At 41.1% G+C, this 18,277-nt stretch overlaps 1 protein-coding gene across 1 annotated transcript in view; it reads left to right on the forward strand.

The window, feature by feature from the left end:
• LOC126175744 (integrin beta-PS-like) overlaps positions 1-18,277 on the forward strand; it is a 188,814-nt gene that overhangs the window by 151,574 nt on the left and 18,963 nt on the right. The window contains exons 11-12 of the mRNA XM_049922699.1: positions 17,578-17,698; positions 17,784-17,927. Coding sequence (XP_049778656.1) covers positions 17,578-17,698; positions 17,784-17,927 — 265 coding nt within the window. The remainder of the gene's footprint in view (positions 1-17,577; positions 17,699-17,783; positions 17,928-18,277) is intronic.

Genomic DNA, 18,277 nt, shown 5'->3' on the forward strand with positions numbered 1-18,277 from the left:
TTGTGGCCAAGATAGATACGAAGCCCACACCTACTACAGTAGTACAAGTTTACATGCCAACTAGCTCTGCAGATGACGAAGAGATGGAAGAAATGTATGATGAAATAAAAGAAATTATTCAGATAGTGAAGGGAGACGAAAATTTAATAGTCATGGGTGACTGGAATTCGAGTGTAGGAAAAGGGAGAGAAGGAAACGTAGTAGGTGAATATGGATTGGGGCTAAGAAATGAAAGAGGAAGCCGCCTGATAGAATTTTGCACAGAGCACAACTTAATCATAGCTAACACTTGGTTTAAGAATCATGATAGAAGGTTGTATACTTGGAAGAACCCTGGAGATACTAAAAGGTATCAGATAGATTATATAATGGTAAGACAGAGATTTAGGAACCAGGTTTTAAATTGTAAGACATTTCCAGGGGCAGACGTGGACTCTAACCACAATCTATTGGTTATGACCTGTAGATTAAAACTGAAGAAACTGCAAAAAGGTGGGAATTTAAGGAGATGGGACCTGGATAAACTGAAAGAACCAGAGGTTGTACAGAGTTTCAGGGAGAGCATAAGGGAACAATTGAAAGGAATGGGGGAAAGAAATACAGTAGAAGAAGAATGGGTAGCTCTGAGGGATGAAGTAGTAAAGGCAGCAGAGGATCAAGTAGGTAAAAAGAAGAGGGTTAGTAGAAATCCTTGGGTAACAGAAGAAATATTGAATTTAATTGATGAAAGGAGAAAATATAAAAATGCAGTAAATGAAGCAGGCAGAAAGGAATACAAACGTCTCAAAAATGAGATCGACAGGAAGTGCAAAATGGCTAAGCAGACATGGCTAGAGGACAAATGTAAGGATGTAGAGGCTTATCTCACTAGGGGTAAGATAGATACTGGAAAATTAAAGAGACCTTTGGAGATAAGAGAACCACATGTATGAACATCAAGAGCTCAGATGGAAACCCAGTTCTAAGCAAAGAAGGGAAAGCAGAAAGGTGGAAGGAGTATATAGAGGGTCTATACAAGAGCGATGCACTTGAGGACAATATTATGGAAATGGAAGAGGGTGTAGATGAAGATGAAATGGGAGATACGATACTGCGTGAAGAGTTTGACAGAGCACTGAAAGACCTGAGCCGAAACAAGGCCCCCGGAGTAGACAACATTCCATTGGAACTACTGACGGCCTTGGGAGAGCCAGTCCTGACAAAACTCTACCACCTGGTGAGCAAGATGTATGAAACAGGCGAAATACCGTCAGACTTCAAGAAGAATATAATAATTCCAATCCCAAAGAAAGCAGGTGTTGACAGATGTGAAAATTACCGAACAATCAGTTTAATAAGCCACAGCTGCAAAGTACTAACACGAATTCTTTACAGACGAATGGAAAAACTAGTAGAAGCCGACCTCGGGGAAGATCAGTTTGGATTTCGTAGAAATACTGGAACACGTGAGGCAATACTGACCTTACGACTTATCTTAGAAGAAAGATTAAGGAAAGGCAAATCTACGTTTCTAGCATTTGTAGACTTAGAGAAAGCTTTTGATAATGTTGACTGGAATACTCTCTTTCAAATTCTAAAGGTGGCAGGGGTAAAATACAGGGAGCGAAAGGCTATTTACAACTTGTACAGAAACCAGATGGCAGTTATAAGAGTTGAGGGACATGAAAGGGAAGCAGTGGTTGGGAAGGGAGTAAGACAGGGTTGTAGCCTCTCCCTGATGTTATTCAATCTCTATATTGAGCAAGCAGTAAAGGAAACAAAACAAAAATTTGGAGTAGGTATTAAAATCCATGGAGAAGTAATAAAAACTTTGAGGTTCGCCGATGACATTGTAATTCTGTCAGAGACAGCAAAGGACTTGGAATAGCAGTTGAACGGAATGGATGGTGTCTTGAAGGGAGGATATAAGATGAACATCAACAAAAGCAAAATGAGGATAATGGAATGTAGTCGATTTAAGTCGGGTGATGCTGAGGGTATTAGATTAGGAAATGAGACACTTAAAGTAGTAAAGGAGTTTTGCTATTTGGGGAGCAAAGTAACTGATGATGGACGAAGTAGAGAGGATATAAAATGTAGACTGGCAATGGCAAGGAAAGCGTTTCTGAAGAAGAGAAATTTGTTAACATCGAGTATAGATTTAAGTGTCAGGAAGTCATTTCTGAAAGTATTTGTATGGAGTGTAGCCATGTATGGAAGTGAAACATGGACGGTAAATAGTTTGGACAAGAAGAGAATAGAAGCTTTTGAAATGTGGTGCTACAGAAGAATGCTGAAGATTAGATGGGTGGATCACATAACTAATGAGGAAGTATTGAATAGGATTGGGGAGAAGAGAAGTTTGTGGCACAACTTGACCAGAAGAAGGGATTGGTTGGTAGGACATGTTCTGAGGCATCAAGGGATCACCAATTTAGTATTGGAGGGCAGTGTGGAGGGTAAAAATCATAGGGGGAGACCAAGAGATGAATACACTAAGCAGATTCAGAAGGATGTAGGTTGCAGTAGGTACTGGGAGATGAAGAAGCTTGCACAGGATAGAGTAGCATGGAGAGCTGCATCAAACCAGTCTCAGGACTGAAGACCACAACAACAACAACAACAACATCCCTGGTTAGTACCTTTTGTTACAGGGTGAAATCAATGATTGTTTTGTAACTTAAATTATATTGTTGATGTATAAACAAATATAATTTCTCAACTAATTGTAAAAATTTTGGGGGAACAACTAATACTAATCTCAAAGGATCTATTTGGCTCTGTTTGAAAACAAGTTACCAAAGCCAGCCCTTAATTAATTCCAAAGTAATTAACAGTTTTGTCAAAAGTATTGTTTGGGTAACTATATATGTCAGTTTCATGATTTAAACAAATAATTCGGCCTAACTCTTGCAGTAGAAGAAACTGTTAAAAAGATGCAATTTTTCAATATATTCAGTTAATTTAATGAGTTAAGTTTTAATTGTAATTTCTGTAAATTTAACTTAAAACAATGTGTAGTTTCAGTACCTATTATTGTGATGATATGTAAGGGTCCAATTTTTGGTCATGAGACAATCAGACCACAGCTGAGTTTCAGATGAGGAACCTGTGTTAGTTAGAACAATAACAATGCATCAACTTAACAGTGAAATAAGTGTTACACCAATAGGCCATGTTTCAAGGCAATGACAGTGTCTGTTCAATTTATTTAAAAGACTGTGAACTGTGTGCTTAGGCTTTTACTGCTCATAGAAGTTCAACAGTAAACTATTGTAGCAGTATGTGGATGTTCGCCTGAAAACTATTAATGAGTCTTATGGAAACTTTAAACAATAGTGTACTGGCCTTATATTAAATGTGTATATGGGGGGTTGTGAAAAGTGAGAGTAAACTGCTGTGAAACACAACAGTGCCTCTGTTGGCTACATCATTTAGTAGACAGTAGTTGCACTTACACCCTTAATTTTTCAGCCAGTACGTCGACACTGGGGACAACCTACAAAATCAACAAAGTAGGCGAACCGCTACAAGGTTTCAAAGCATCTTTTGCTGAAGAACACATAAATGAAAAAAATTATATTTAGCTTAAGATGGTGTGTTTAAAAACCTGAAGCTGGAATTATCACTGTTAAAATCTATTGCTGTACTGGTACTTGCTGACTGATATAACCACTAACAACTATTCATCTTTGTTTTATTTTATATAAATTATTTTTAAATACAAAGATAATAGTCAACATAAAATTCTTAATATTGTCGAATGACATACAGTTACAAAAGTTACACTTCTTAAATAACTTAGAGTATAAAAATTGTAAATGAAAGTGACCTGATTATCAACTGCATGTCATAGTTATGATAACTGGTATCTTATCACTGAAATTTGAAGAGATGATATACTACACCAACTACACACGTCAGCAGCAATATGGATATTTATTATTCCATGTAAAAACTAATACTTCATTTTCTGACATAACTGTGCTTAAAGACATGATGTGTACAGGGGAATAAAATACATGCAACTTCTCCCATGCAGACAGGTCACCAGCAATTAAAGAAAGAAAACCTTGAATTAAAATGATCTGGTCATCCACAATGGACAATGGATTTGGGGTCAACATTCATCCTGCTCCCTCTAGAATACCCAGGTGTTGTGAAACATCAACAAACTTTGGTCACACTATAGAAAAGTACAGATGTCAACACTGTCAAAGAAAAGGTTACAAACTTAATACAGGATAAACAAAAATCAAATGTAGGCCTTGGAACATTCTCTCACTTTATGTCCTCCAATGCTGTGGTAGTGTTGAGTGAGGCATTAAATGTGTATGAGCTTGACACAGTAGCACTCCAAGACATAAGGCAACCAGGAGAGGAATTGGACAAACAAAAAAAACCAAGTAACTCATTCTGCAACAGAGACAGAGACGGAACTAAAATCAAGTTGGACCATAGTGCCCAGTAGAATAAGGGCCAGAATCTTGGACATTAGAACACTAAATGAGGCAGTCTACATGATGAGACTTGAAGGAAAGCTCAAAAATAAGAATGGTATCTCATTATGTATCAACAGGAGACAAGTATGAGAATGGTAGTTTCTATACCACCACTGAATCAATAAACAAAAGAACATATTTGAATAAAACTCAAAATCTTTCTCTGAAAAGTAAATGTGTAAGTAAGTTGTGAAGATTTAGGAAGGCCTTGCTTTGAACCCTACAATCTGTATGGCAACTCAAAGGGTAATGGAACGAATGTGATTAATAATTCTAGTTACAGTCAAGAATCTGAGGGTAGGCAGCACCTACTTCACATAGAAAAACACTTATAAAATTACCTAACAGTGGAAAATCCAGGATGAAATGTAACAATATTATGAAAAGGATAGTTTCCAGAATGAGATTTTCACTTTGCAGCGGAGTGTGCGCTGATATGAAACTTCCTGGCAGATTAAAACTGTGTGCCCGACCGAGACTCGAACTCAGAACCTTTGCCTTTCGCGGGCAAGTGCTCTACCAACTGAGCTACCGAAGCACGACTCACGCCCAGTACTCACAGCTTTACTTCTGCCAGTACCTCGTCTCCTACCGTCCAAACTTTACAGTAGCTCTCCTGCGAACCTGCAGAACTAGCACTCCTGAAAGAAAGGATATTGCGGAGACATGGCTTAGCCACAGCCTGGGGGATGTTTCCAGAATAAGATTTTCACTCTGCAGCGGAGTGTGCGCTGATATGAAACTTCCTGGCAGATTAAAACTGTGTGCCCGACCGAGACTCGAACTCAGAACCTTTGCCTTTCGCGGGCAAGTGCTCTACCAACTGAGCTACCGAAGCACGACTCACGCCCGGTACTCACAGCTTTACTTCTGCCAGTACCTCGTCTCCTACCTTCCAAACTTTACAGTAGCTCTCCTGCAAACCTGCAGAACTAGCACTCCTGAAAGAAAGGATATTGCGGAGACATGGCTTAGCCACAGCCTGGGGGATGTTTCCAGAATGAGATTTTCACTCTGCAGCGGAGTGTGCGCTGATATGAAACTTCCTGGCAGATTAAAACTGTGTGCCCGACCGAGACTCGAACTCAGAACCTTTGCCTTTCACGGGCAAGTGCTCTACCAACTGAGCTACCGAAGCACGACTCACGCCCGGTACTCACAGCTTTACTTCTGCCAGTACCTCGTCTCCTACCTTCCAAACTTTACAGTAGCTCTCCTGCAAACCTGCAGAACTAGCACTCCTGAAAGAAAGGATATTGCGGAGACATGGCTTAGCCACAGCCTGGGGGATGTTTCCAGAATGAGATTTTCACTCTGCAGCGGAGTGTGCGCTGATATGAAACTTCCTGGCAGATTAAAACTGTGTGCCCGACCGAGACTCGAACTCAGAACCTTTGCCTTTCGCGGGCAAGTGCTCTACCAACTGAGCTACCGAAGCACGACTCACGCCCGGTACTCACAGCTTTACTTCTGCCAGTACCTCGTCTCCTACCTTCCAAACTTTACAGTAGCTCTCCTGCGAACCTGCAGAACTAGCACTCCTGAAAGAAAGGATATTGCGGAGACATGGCTTAGCCACAGCCTGGAGGATGTTTCCAGAATGAGATTTTCACTCTGCAGCGGAGTGTGCGCTGATATGAAACTTCCTGGCAGATTAAAACTGTGTGCCCGACCGAGACTCGAACTCAGAACCTTTGCCTTTCGTGGGCAAGTGCTCTACCAACTGAGCTACCGAAGCACGACTCACGCCTGGTACTCACAGCTTTACTTCTGCCAGTACCTCGTCTCCTACCTTCCAAACTTTACAGTAGCTCTCCTGCGAACCTGCAGAACTAGCACTCCTGAAAGAAAGGATATTGCGGAGACATGGCTTAGCCACAGCCTGGGGGATGTTTCCAGAATGAGATTTTCACTCTGCAGCGGAGTGTGCGCTGATATGAAACTTCCTGGCAGATTAAAACTGTGTGCCCGACCGAGACTCGATCTCAGAACCTTTGCCTTTCGCGGGCAAGTGCTCTACCAACTGAGCTACCGAAGCACGACTCACGCCCGGTACTCACAGCTTTACTTCTGCCAGTACCTCGTCTCCTACCTTCCAAACTTTACAGTAGCTCTCCTGCAAACCTGCAGAACTAGCTCTCCTGAAAGAAAGGATATTGCGGAGACATGGCTTAGCCACAGCCTGGGGGATGTTTCCAGAATGAGATTTTCACTCTGCAGCGGAGTGTGCGGTGATATGAAACTTCCTGGCAGATTAAAACTGTGTGCCCGACCGAGACTCGAACTCAGAACCTTTGCCTTTCGCGGGCAAGTGCTCTACCAAATGAGCTACCGAAGCACAACTGACGCCCGGTACTCACAGCTTTACTTTCATATCAGCGCACACTCCGCTGCAGAGTGAAAATCTCATTCTGGAAACATCCCCCAGGCTGTGGCTAAGCCATGTCTCCGCAATATCCTTTCTTTCAGGAGTGCTAGTTCTGCAGGTTTGCAGGAGAGCTACTGTAAAGTTTGGAAGGTAGGAGACGAGGTACTGGCAGAAGTAAAGCTGTGAGTACTGGGCGTGAGTCGTGCTTCGGTAGCTCAGTTGGTAGAGCACTTGCCCGCGAAAGGCAAAGGTTCTGAGTTCGAGTCTCGGTCGGGCACACAGTTTTAATCTGCCAGGAAGTTTCATATCAGCGCACACTCCGCTGCAGAGTGAAATTCTCATTCTGGAAACATCCCCCAGGCTGTGGCTAAGCCATGTCTCCGCAATATCCTTTCTTTCAGGAGTGCTAGTTCTGCAGGTTTGCAGGAGAGCTACTGTAAAGTTTGGAAGGTAGGAGACGAGGTACTGGCAGAAGTAAAGCTGTGAGTACCGGGCGTGAGTCGTGCTTCGGTAGCTCAGTTGGTAGAGCACTTGCCCGCGAAAGGCAAAGGTTCTGAGTTCGAGTCTCGGTCGGGCACACAGTTTTAATCTGCCAGGAAGTTTCATATCAGCGCACACTCCGCTGCAGAGTGAAAATCTTATTCTGGAAACATCCCCCAGGCTGTGGCTAAGCCATGTCTCCGCAATATCCTTTCTTTCAGGAGTGGTAGTTCTGCAGGTTCGCAGGAGAGCTACTGTAAAGTTTGGAAGGTAGGAGACGAGGTACTGGCAGAAGTAAAGCTGTGAGTACTGGGCGTGAGTCGTGCTTCGGTAGCTCAGTTGGTAGAGCACTTGCCCGCGAAAGGCAAAGGTTCTGAGTTCGAGTCTCGGTCGGGCACACAGTTTTAATCTGCCAGGAAGTTTCATATCAGCGCACACTCCGCTGCAGAGTGAAAATCTCATTCTGGAAACATCCCCCAGGCTGTGGCTAAGCCATGTCTCCGCAATATCCTTTCTTTCAGGAGTGCTAGTTCTGCAGGTTTGCAGGAGAGCTACTGTAAAGTTTGGAAGGTAGGAGACGAGGTACTGGCAGAAGTAAAGCTGTGAGTACCGGGCGTGAGTCGTGCTTCGGTAGCTCAGTTGGTAGAGCACTTGCCCGCGAAAGGCAAAGGTTCTGAGTTCGAGTCTGGGTCGGGCACACAGTTTTAATCTGCCAGGAAGTTTCATATCAGCGCACACTCCGCTGCAGAGTGAAAATCTCATTCTGGAAACATCCCCCAGGCTGTGGCTAAGCCATGTCCCCGCAATATCCTTTCTTTCAGGAGTGCTAGTTCTGCAGGTTTGCAGGAGAGCTACTGTAAAGTTTGGAAGGTAGGAGACGAGGTACTGGCAGAAGTAAAGCTGTGAGTACCAGGCGTGAGTCGTGCTTCGGTAGCTCAGTTGGTAGAGCACTTGCCCGCGAAAGGCAAAGGTTCTGAGTTCGAGTCTCGGTCGGGCACACAGTTTTAATCTGCCAGGAAGTTTCATATCAGCACACACTCCGCTGCAGAGTGAAAATCTCATTCTGGAAACATCCCCCAGGCTGTGGCTAAGCCATGTCTCCGCAATATCCGTTCTTTCTGGAGTGCTAGTTCTGCAGGTTTGCAGGAGAGCTACTGTAAAGTTTGGAAGGTAGGAGACGAGGTACTGGCAGAAGTAAAGCTGTGAGTACCGGGCGTGAGTCGTGCTTCGGTAGCTCAGTTGGTAGAGCACTTGCCCGCGAAAGGCAAAGGTTCCGAGTTCGAGTCTCGGTCGGGCACACAGTTTTAATCTGCCAGGAAGTTTCAAAAGGATAGTTGCTACTCACCATGTAGTGGGGGCACTGAATCACAGACAGGCACAACAAAAACACAGTCACAAAATGAGCTTTCAGCCAAGAAGTCCTTTGACGAGAATAGGTAACAGTTACACACACACACACTTGACTCTCTGTGTGTGTGTGTGTGTGTGTGTGTGTGTGTGTGTGTGTGTGTGTGTGTTTTTTGTCTATTTTTGACAAAGGCCTTGTTGGCCAAAAGCTCATTTTGTGACAATCTTTTTGGTGTACCATCTGCGACTCAGCATCCCCACTGTATGGTGACTAACAACTATCCCTTTCATAATATTGTTATAAAATTACCTAGTATTCATGTGGCCAAACAACTCAAACCTAAATCACTTCCTGGTAGCTACCATACGTAAAAGCACAGTAGAATAAGAATATGAGATGTAGTAGATATGAAGTGTAGTAGTAGGTTCAAATCATTTTCTGCCATTGGCACATTCAGAAGAATGGAACAATGGACTGAAGAATAAGAATTCTGGATTTAATGCAAATGTTGATTTGTTGGATGAGAACGCCATTAAACAATAATTCTCAGTAAAAATGCACAATATTTTTTGCTATGTAATGACTTCTATATGTGGGAAGAGGATATAACAGACATGTGATCATACCTCAAAGAAGGAATCCTGGGAAGCCATTAAAGCCATCAAGAAGTGAACAGAAGTCTTGAAGCTGGTCGGATGCAGAGAAGCTGCAGAATGATGAAATAAACGAAATAGAAATAGCTTACCAGCACAGGAGCTAAAACAGTGAAGGAATCAATATGACACAGCTGTTAGGTATGAAAGAGGAAGACCAGGGAGACAAGGAGAAACTCCCCCGAGCAATAAAACAAGAGGAGCTGAGGAAGGTAGAACAACTGGAGACATAAGAAACTTCTTCGAAATGGCCATGAGCTTCAAGAAATTGTACGGTGGAAAAAATGAATTGTTTCAAGACAAAATGGGAATGCTCAAAGTACATGAAAAAAGGTGCTTGAAGGTTGTAAAAATATTTCAGTAACCTGTGGAATACTAAGACAACCACCACAACTCACAGAAAAGAAAAGAGGAGTAAATTCAGAAAAAAAGTTGGTAAGGGATGAAGTTGAACCAGCACTGAAGGAAATTATGAAAGTTTTGAAGAAAATAAAAAATGGAAAGACACCAGAAATTGACTGTAAACAGACAGAGGTTGTAACAGAAGGTTGAATATGAATGCTTGAAAAAGTGCATAAATCAATAATTTGTGTATAGAGAATGGGGAAAATCCAAAAGGATGGAAAATATTAGTCATATGCACAATCCTCAAGAAAGCATCAGATATACTAATTACAGAGTAATTGCACTTCTCAATCTGGCTTATAAGATTCCAAGTTTACTAATACTGAAGTGGCTCATGCCATAAATAAAAAAAAATTAAAAAAATTAAAAAAAAAACACTCTTAGTTTCCAGCAAACAAGTTTTGAAGATGAAGGTCAGCAATTACATACTATAAGTCAAAAATTTGTAAAAAAGATGGAATAATGAAAGAGTGACACATTGTTTCTTGGTGACTTTCAAAGAGTATGTTATAATATTAGAAGCAAGCAGTCTGGAAAAAATGGCGTGTGCTATAGTAAAGTGCAGTTTATCTAGCTGATATGGGTGTGTAGGTCTATAGGTGACAGTAAATGGTGAAATGTCTGATAGACTCAATGTACATTCAGGAAACCAACAAGATGACAGGCTTTCTCTCCTCCTGTTTAATCTGATGACAGAAAGAGCTTCAAAGGAGTGACAAACTTGGGTATGAACATTTGACTAGGCTGAACATAACTATTTGAACCTATGGTGGTGGTGTTTTACGTATAGGCCAGGGTGATCACAAAATTTTAATAAGAAAACTACAAAATTCCACAGACGAAATCATGTCTTCACAATAGAAAACAGAAGATCACATTAGCAAGTGATACCAAAGGAATAAAACATTGATTAAATTTAGTGCTCTGGTAGCAACGACAGCTTTACCCCAGTTAAGCAGCTAGTCAAACTGTGTTTGGATGACATACTGGTATGTAATTCCATGGTGCTTCAAGTTTATGGCAGAGTTCATCAGTCATAGTGGCTGGTTACAGGTGATGTGCCACTTTTACACCAACCCATTACCAGGTTATTTTCAATGGATGATATATCTGGAGCATATGACGGCTAGGGAAATGGTCATCCTGTGTTCAAGTTAAGTCAGCACAGCACAGCACTTGCATTATCTTGTTGAAAGATAATATTAAGGAGACTGAAAATAGCCACTGGCCTTAACATGTCAGAAATGTAAAATCAGCTGTGCAATTACCATATGCAAATCAGAGATGATCCTATTGTGTGGCACCCTATACCATCATGCTAGGTGCTGGACCCATATGAGAATAAATGCAGTCCAGCAATGTTCAATCTCATCGAGACCTCCACACAAGGTAACCTCATGCTGTATGCACAACCATGACTCATCTGCAAAGATTATGTGGTGCCACTTCTGCACCCCACAGTACTGTTGGGCACTCCTCTTCTGTCATGCCTCTTTCTAGTGCCGTGTCAAGGAAACCTGCAACAAGTTCATAATGTTCACAGTCCCTGGGGCTCCAGACATCTCCTGATTGAAGATGCAGGATGTGGCTGTAAAACTCAGCATGACTACATCAACAGTCCTCTCAGGCACCATTCACGTGGGTTGCTGGGATCCAGCTGAGTGTTGAGTATGGCCTCTTGAACCCACTGATCCCATATCTACACGACAGTTTGCGAGGTGCTGTCCAGTGGGAGGAACCCATTGATTCCATATCTATATGACAGTTTGCGAGGTGCTGTCCAATGGGAGCAGCAATATCGCAGAACAATAAACTGCAGTCTCTGCCACTGTTGAAGTCTGCCTCATACTGCTAAATGTTCTTCTTGTTATATGAGGCCTACTACTATCTTGTCACAAACAACAAACATCCAAATGCAGTCTCCAAATGAGAAACATGCTACAGATGGTAGGTAGATTCTCTTTTTCCTGAGTATTTTTGCAGTTGTGCTGAAACACTAATCATGTGTATATCCAAGCATATAGTATACTTCATGCAACTTTGACATTATTGCATGTTGTCTTTAAAGGTATTGCAATATTAATGGCCAGCAGTGTACAAACATGATGTACAAGAGACTCTGGAGAACTCATCAAAGACTTTGATTTTTGCTGATGGTACTATATAGGGGTCTTTCTCATTTTCCTTCACAGGCTTGGCATGTTATTCTGAATTCATCAATGTTAGTGGTAGAAGGTGGCCAAATATCCTTCCTGTTGCCACCTCTTAACCCACAGGATGGAATTTGTGTATGCTATCTGTCTGCATCTAGTGTTATCCCATGTGAAATGTGAGAACTTTTCTAAATGTTTATGAATTATGAAACTGAAGTGGGACATTGTTACCAGCCCAGCATTCACCTAGATGGATGTGGAAAACTTGATGATACTAATATAGCGATAAAGGGACCAAACACATCCATAACAGGCACACCCAGGAACATGTTAAAAAATTTATAACAAATTGAGATGGCACCTATACACGGATGAGTCAACTAAGAAGCACTTAGAAATCACTCTTAGTTATTTGACCTGTAGACAAAATTGTTAGCATATGGTGTATTTTTTTTAAACAATGCTGTCATTTGGTGTAATCGGAAGTGTGCAATAAGACAGTTATGAACATCACACAGAAGCCCCTTCAGGGACTCTGAAATTTTTGCTTGCATACCAATATATTAACTCCATGATAGTACTAGTCATCAGTAATAATACTAAATTTTTGATGAGGTGTGAAATTCAGAATTAGTAGAAAAATTTCTACCAGCAGACATTTGGTGGAAACAGGAAATCCTCAGACATTTCAAAAGCAAAGTAAAAGAGCACCTTATTTGTCATTTCTTTTATGACTTACTAGAATTTACTAGAATATTTGATCTCAGGGGACATAAATTCTGTTAAGATAAATGCTCATATGAAACATATTTTAACTTTACCAGTATACAGATAGCTAACCATGGCATCTCATAATAAATATGAGATAATACATGAAAGGAGCAGCTGAGTAGTATAAGAAGTGAAACAGTAGATTTTTTCTCAGAATAATTGATTTGCTTCTAACATAAATTTCTAAATGAAACTAGAATTAACTTCCATGTTAGTAGGTGAGCACTACTCATAAATGGTTGTTAATATATTTCACAATGTAACCTGTAGTGACTGATTCTGCCATTTATGATATAACTTGACTCATTCTACCTCCCTGACATCTCTCTTTTATGATGGATCGATGGGAGATGATGCGTAAATAAGGGAGTGAATCCACAAGAAGTGTGACATTCACATGCACCAAGGTTGCAGGCAAGGAACTTTTGATATGTAAAGAGTGATGTTTGTGCAAATGGAAGTATCATTGGTGACAGGTAGCTTTGATAATCACAGACATTTATATTGAACTGCCTGTATGGTCATGGTCAACAAAGGAAGGCAACTGGTTGAAATGAGGTGGACCAGATGAATCAGATTTTAGGATGGGTATTGAGTTGCTGAAAGAAAAATCTGAGGGTGTTGTCCTTATTACAGGACTACAACGAGATGACAAAAGTCATGGGATACCTACTAATGTCATGATGAACCTCCTTTCGCCCAGATTAATAAAGCAGCTCGACAGATGGACTCAGCAAGTTGTTGGAAGTCCCCTGCAGAAATATTGAGCCATGCTGCCTCTATAGTTGTCCATAATTGCGACAATGTTCCAGCACAGAATTTTGTGCACAAACTGACATCTCGATTATGTCCCATAAATGTTCGATGGGATCTGGGTGACTAGACTGCAAATGTTAAGTGAAGGTCATCAGCCACTGCATTGTCCATGGTGAGAGATAATGTCCAAAATTAGGCAGTCCTGGCACACTCTTGACAGTGTGGATCTCAGAATATTGAATTCCCTAATGATTTCCAAAATGGAATGTCCCATGCGTCTAGCTCCAACTACTAATCCACATTCAGAGTCTGTTAATTCCCATTGCGCAGCCATACTCATATCAGAAAGCTTTTCACAGGAACCAACTGAGTCCAAATGACAGCTCTGTCAATGCACAGCTCTTCTACACCTTGTCTACATGACACCACCACCACCTGTAGATGTGCATATCGCTATCCCATGGCTTTTGTCACTCAGTGTATATCAAAAGGATGTTTAGAATTACACAAATGTAACTTTGCAGTGTTGGCAGGAGCTGTAAGAAAATAAGATTCATCAGCCATCTTTAGTCTGTCATTCCAGTTATAGTCTCAAAAGATGATTAATTGTTGATATTTAAATAATGGCAGGTATTAAGACTAAAACAGGAGCTACACTAGCTTTTGTTAAAATCCAGGATGTATTATGTTAACTTATAAATTAGAAATGTTATTGTAACTTTTTTATCCTTGTTGTTGTTGTTGTTGTTGTGGTCTTCAGTCCTGAGACTGGTTTGATGCAGCTCTCCATGCTACTCTATCCTGTGCAAGTTTCTTCATCTCCCAGTACTTACTGCAACCTACATCCTTCTGAATCTGCTTAGTGTATTCATCTCTTGGTCTCCCTCTACGATTTTTACCCTCCACGCTGCCCTCCAACGCTAAATTTGTGATCCTTTGATGCCTCAGAACATGTCCTACCAACCGGTCCCTTCTTCTCGTCAAGTTGTGCAACGAACTCCTCTTCTCCCCAACTCTATTCAATACTTCCTCATTAGTTATGTGATCTACCCATCTAATCTTCAGCATTCTTCTGTAGCACCACATTTCAAAAGCTTCTATTCTCTTCCTGCCCAAACTATTTATCGTCCATGTTTCACTTCCATACATAGCTACACTCCATACAAATACTTTCAGAAATGACTTCCTGACAATTAAATCTATGCTCGATGTTAACAAATTTGTCTTCTTCAGAAACGTTTTCCTTGCCATTGCCAGTCTACATTTTATATCTTCTCTACTTCGACCATCATCAGTTATTTTGCTCCCCAAATAGCAAAACTCCTTTATACTTTAAGTGTCTCATTCCCTAATCTAATTCCCTCAGCATCAACCGACTTAATTCGACTACATTCCATTATCCTCGTTTTGCTTTTGTTGATGTTCATCTTATATCCTCCTTTCAAGACACTGTCCATTCCATTCAACTGCTCTTCCAAGTCCTTTGCTGTCTCTGACAGAATTACAATGTCATCGGCGAACCTCAAAGTTTTTATTACTTCTCCATTGATTTTAATACCTACTCCGAATTTTTCTTTTGTTTCCTTTACTGCTCGCTCAATATACAGATTGAATAACATTGGGGAGAGGCTACAACACTGTCTCACTAACTTCCCAACCACTGCTTCCCTTTCATGCCCCTCAACTCATAACTGCAATCTGCTTTCTGTACAAATTGTAAATAGCCTTTCACTCCCTTTATTTTACCCCTGCCACCTTTAGAATTTGAAAGAGAATATTCCAGTCAACATTGTCAAAAGCTTTCTCTAAGTCTACAAATGCTAGAAACGTAGGTTTGCCTTTCCTTAATCTTTCTTCTAAGATAAGTCGTAAGGTCAGTATTGCCTCACGTGTTCCAATATTTCTACGGAATCCAAACTGATCTTCCCCGAGGTCGGCTTCTATCAGTTTTTCCATTCATCTGTAAAGAATTCACGTTAGTATTTTGCAGCTGTGGCTTATTAAACTGATAGTTTGGTAATTTTCACATCTGTCAACACCTGCTTTCTTTGAGATTGGAATTATTATATTCTTCTTGAAGTCTGAGGGTACTTCGCCTGTCTCATACATATTGCTCACCAGATGGTAGAGTTTTGTCAGGACTGGCTCTCCCAAGACTGTCAGTAGTTCTAATGGAATTTTGACTACTCCCAGGGCGTTGTTTTGGCTCAGGTGTTTCAGTGCTCTGTCAAACTCTTCACGCAGTATCGTATCTCCCATTTCATCTTCATCTACATTCTCTTCCATTTCTATAATATTGTCCTCAAGTACATCACCCTTGTCCAGACCCTCTATATACTCCTTCCACCTTTCTGCTTTCCCTTCTTTGGTTAGGACTTGGTTTCCACCTGCGCTCTTGATATTCATACAAGTGGTTCTCTTTACTCCAAAGGTCTCTTTAATTTTCCTGTAGGCAGTATCTATCTTACCCCTAGTGAGATAAGCCTCTACATCCTTACATTTGTCCTCTAGCCATGTCTGCTTAGCCATTTTGCACTTCCTGTCGATCTCATTTTTGAGACGCTTGTATTCCTTTTTGCCTGCTTCATTTACTGCGTTTTTATGTTTCCTCCTTTCATCAATTAAATTCAATATTTCTTCTGTTACCCAAGGATTTCTACTAGCCCTTGTCTTTTTACCTACTTGATCCTCTGCTGCCTTCACTACTTCATCCCTCAGAACTACCCATTCTTCTTCTACTGTACTTCTTTCCCCCACTGCTGTCAATTGTTCCCTTATGCTCTCCCTGAAACTCTGCACAACCTCTGGTTTAGTCAGTTTATCCAGGTCCCATCTCCTTAAATTCCCACCTTTTTGCAGTTTCTTCAATTTTAATCTGCAGTTCATAACCAATAGATTGTGGTCAGAGTCCACATCTGCCCCTGGAAATGTCTTACAGTTTAAAACCTGGTTCCTAAATCTCTGTCTTACCATTATATAATCTATCTGATACCTCTTAGTATCTCCAGGATTCTTCCATGTATACAACCTTCTTTTATGATTCTTGAACCAAGTGTTAGCTATGATTAAGTTATGTTCTGTGCAAAATTCTAACAGGCGGTTTCCTCTTTCATTTCTTACCCCCAATGCATATTCACCTACTATATTTCCTTCTCTTCCTTTTTCCTACACTCGAATTCCAGTCACCCATGACTATTAAATTTTCGTCTCCCTTTATTATCTGAATAATTTCTTTTGTCTCATCATACATTTCATCAATTTCTTCATCATCTGCAGAGCTAGTTGGCATATAAACTTGTACTACTGTAGTAGGCATGGGCTTCATGTCTATCTTGGCCACAATAATGCATTCACTATGCTGTTTGTAGTAGCTTACCCGCACTCCTATTTTTTTTATTCATTATTAAACCTACTCCTGCATTACCGCTATTTGACTTTGTATTTATAACCCTGTATTCACCTGACTAAAAGTCTTGTTCCTCCTGCCACCGAACTTCACTAATTCCCACTATATCTAACTTTAACCTATCCATTTCCCTTTTTAAATTATCTAACCTACCTGCTCGATTAAGGGATCTGATATTCCATGCTCCAATCCATAGAATGCCAGTTTTCTTTCTCCTGATAACGACATCCTCTTGAGTAGTCCCTGCCGGGAGATCCAAATGGGGGACTATTTTACCTCCGGAATATTTTACCCAAGAGGACGCCATCATCATTTAACCATACAGTAAAGCTGCATGCCCTCAGGAAAAATTACAGCTGTAGATTCCCCTTGCTTTCAGCCGTTCGCAGTACCAGCACAGCAAGGCCATTTTGGTTATTGTTACAAGGCCAGATCAGTGAATCATCCAGACGGTTGCCCCTGCAACTAATGAAAAGGCTGCTGCTCCTCTTCAGAAACCACACGTTTGTCTGGCCTCTCAACAGATCCCCCCCCCCCCCCCCCCCGCCCCCCCGTTGTGGTTGCACCTACAGTACGGCCATCTGTATCGCTGAGGCATGCAAGCCTCCCCACCAGCGGCAAGGTCCATGGTTCATGGGGGGAGGTTTTTATCCTTGTCATACGAAAATTAGCATTCATGCAGTAGGTCTGCACATATATCAGAATACTTGTAGACTGCTCTAAAAAATAGGTATTATCATCAAACATATATTTCAGGTTAGTGGTTCCAAATGTGATACTCTAAGGGATTGTGTTAAATGCATGGTTGACAATGAAGGAATCAAGGATCGGTGTGTAAACTGCAACTTCACTTTCACACTGACAGAGAGTGTTGAAGGTATCACAATTTCCATATTTGAAACTAAAATACAGACTTAAAATGTCTATTGTCACTCACAATCTACTGTTTGTGTGTATTTCAGTCAATGAAGAAAATAATGAGGTCCAGTGCTTCATAGAAGATGAATGCAAACGTTCATTTGTGTACTACACAAATGAAATGAATGGGGAAGTAGTGGTACGAGCATCGAGGAATGAAATCTGTCCTCAGAGGGCCAACATAGCTTGTATGTACTGATCTCCACAACTTTAAAATTGCTCATTATTTCAGATTTTTATTTCAACATTAAGTATCCCAGTGTGTGCAGCTTATATATCTACAAAATCGTACACACTGCTGTTAGGCATCCACATCCCCTCACAGAACAGGGAAGTCTGAGGATTGCCCACTTTGTAAAGCAGGATAAGTGGTGACCTGTGATAGATCTGACAACAGAGTTCAGTGATAGTGCAGGCATAAATGTTTTGGAGCACAATATCCAGTGCACATTGTTGAACGTGGTGCTGCACAGCAGATATGTACATGTAAAATGTGATTTATTAGTCTCATTACATACATTGTACAGATAATATGATT

This window comes from Schistocerca cancellata, chromosome 3 (assembly GCF_023864275.1).
Source record: "Schistocerca cancellata isolate TAMUIC-IGC-003103 chromosome 3, iqSchCanc2.1, whole genome shotgun sequence".
Taxonomy (NCBI): Eukaryota; Metazoa; Arthropoda; class Insecta; order Orthoptera; family Acrididae; genus Schistocerca; species Schistocerca cancellata.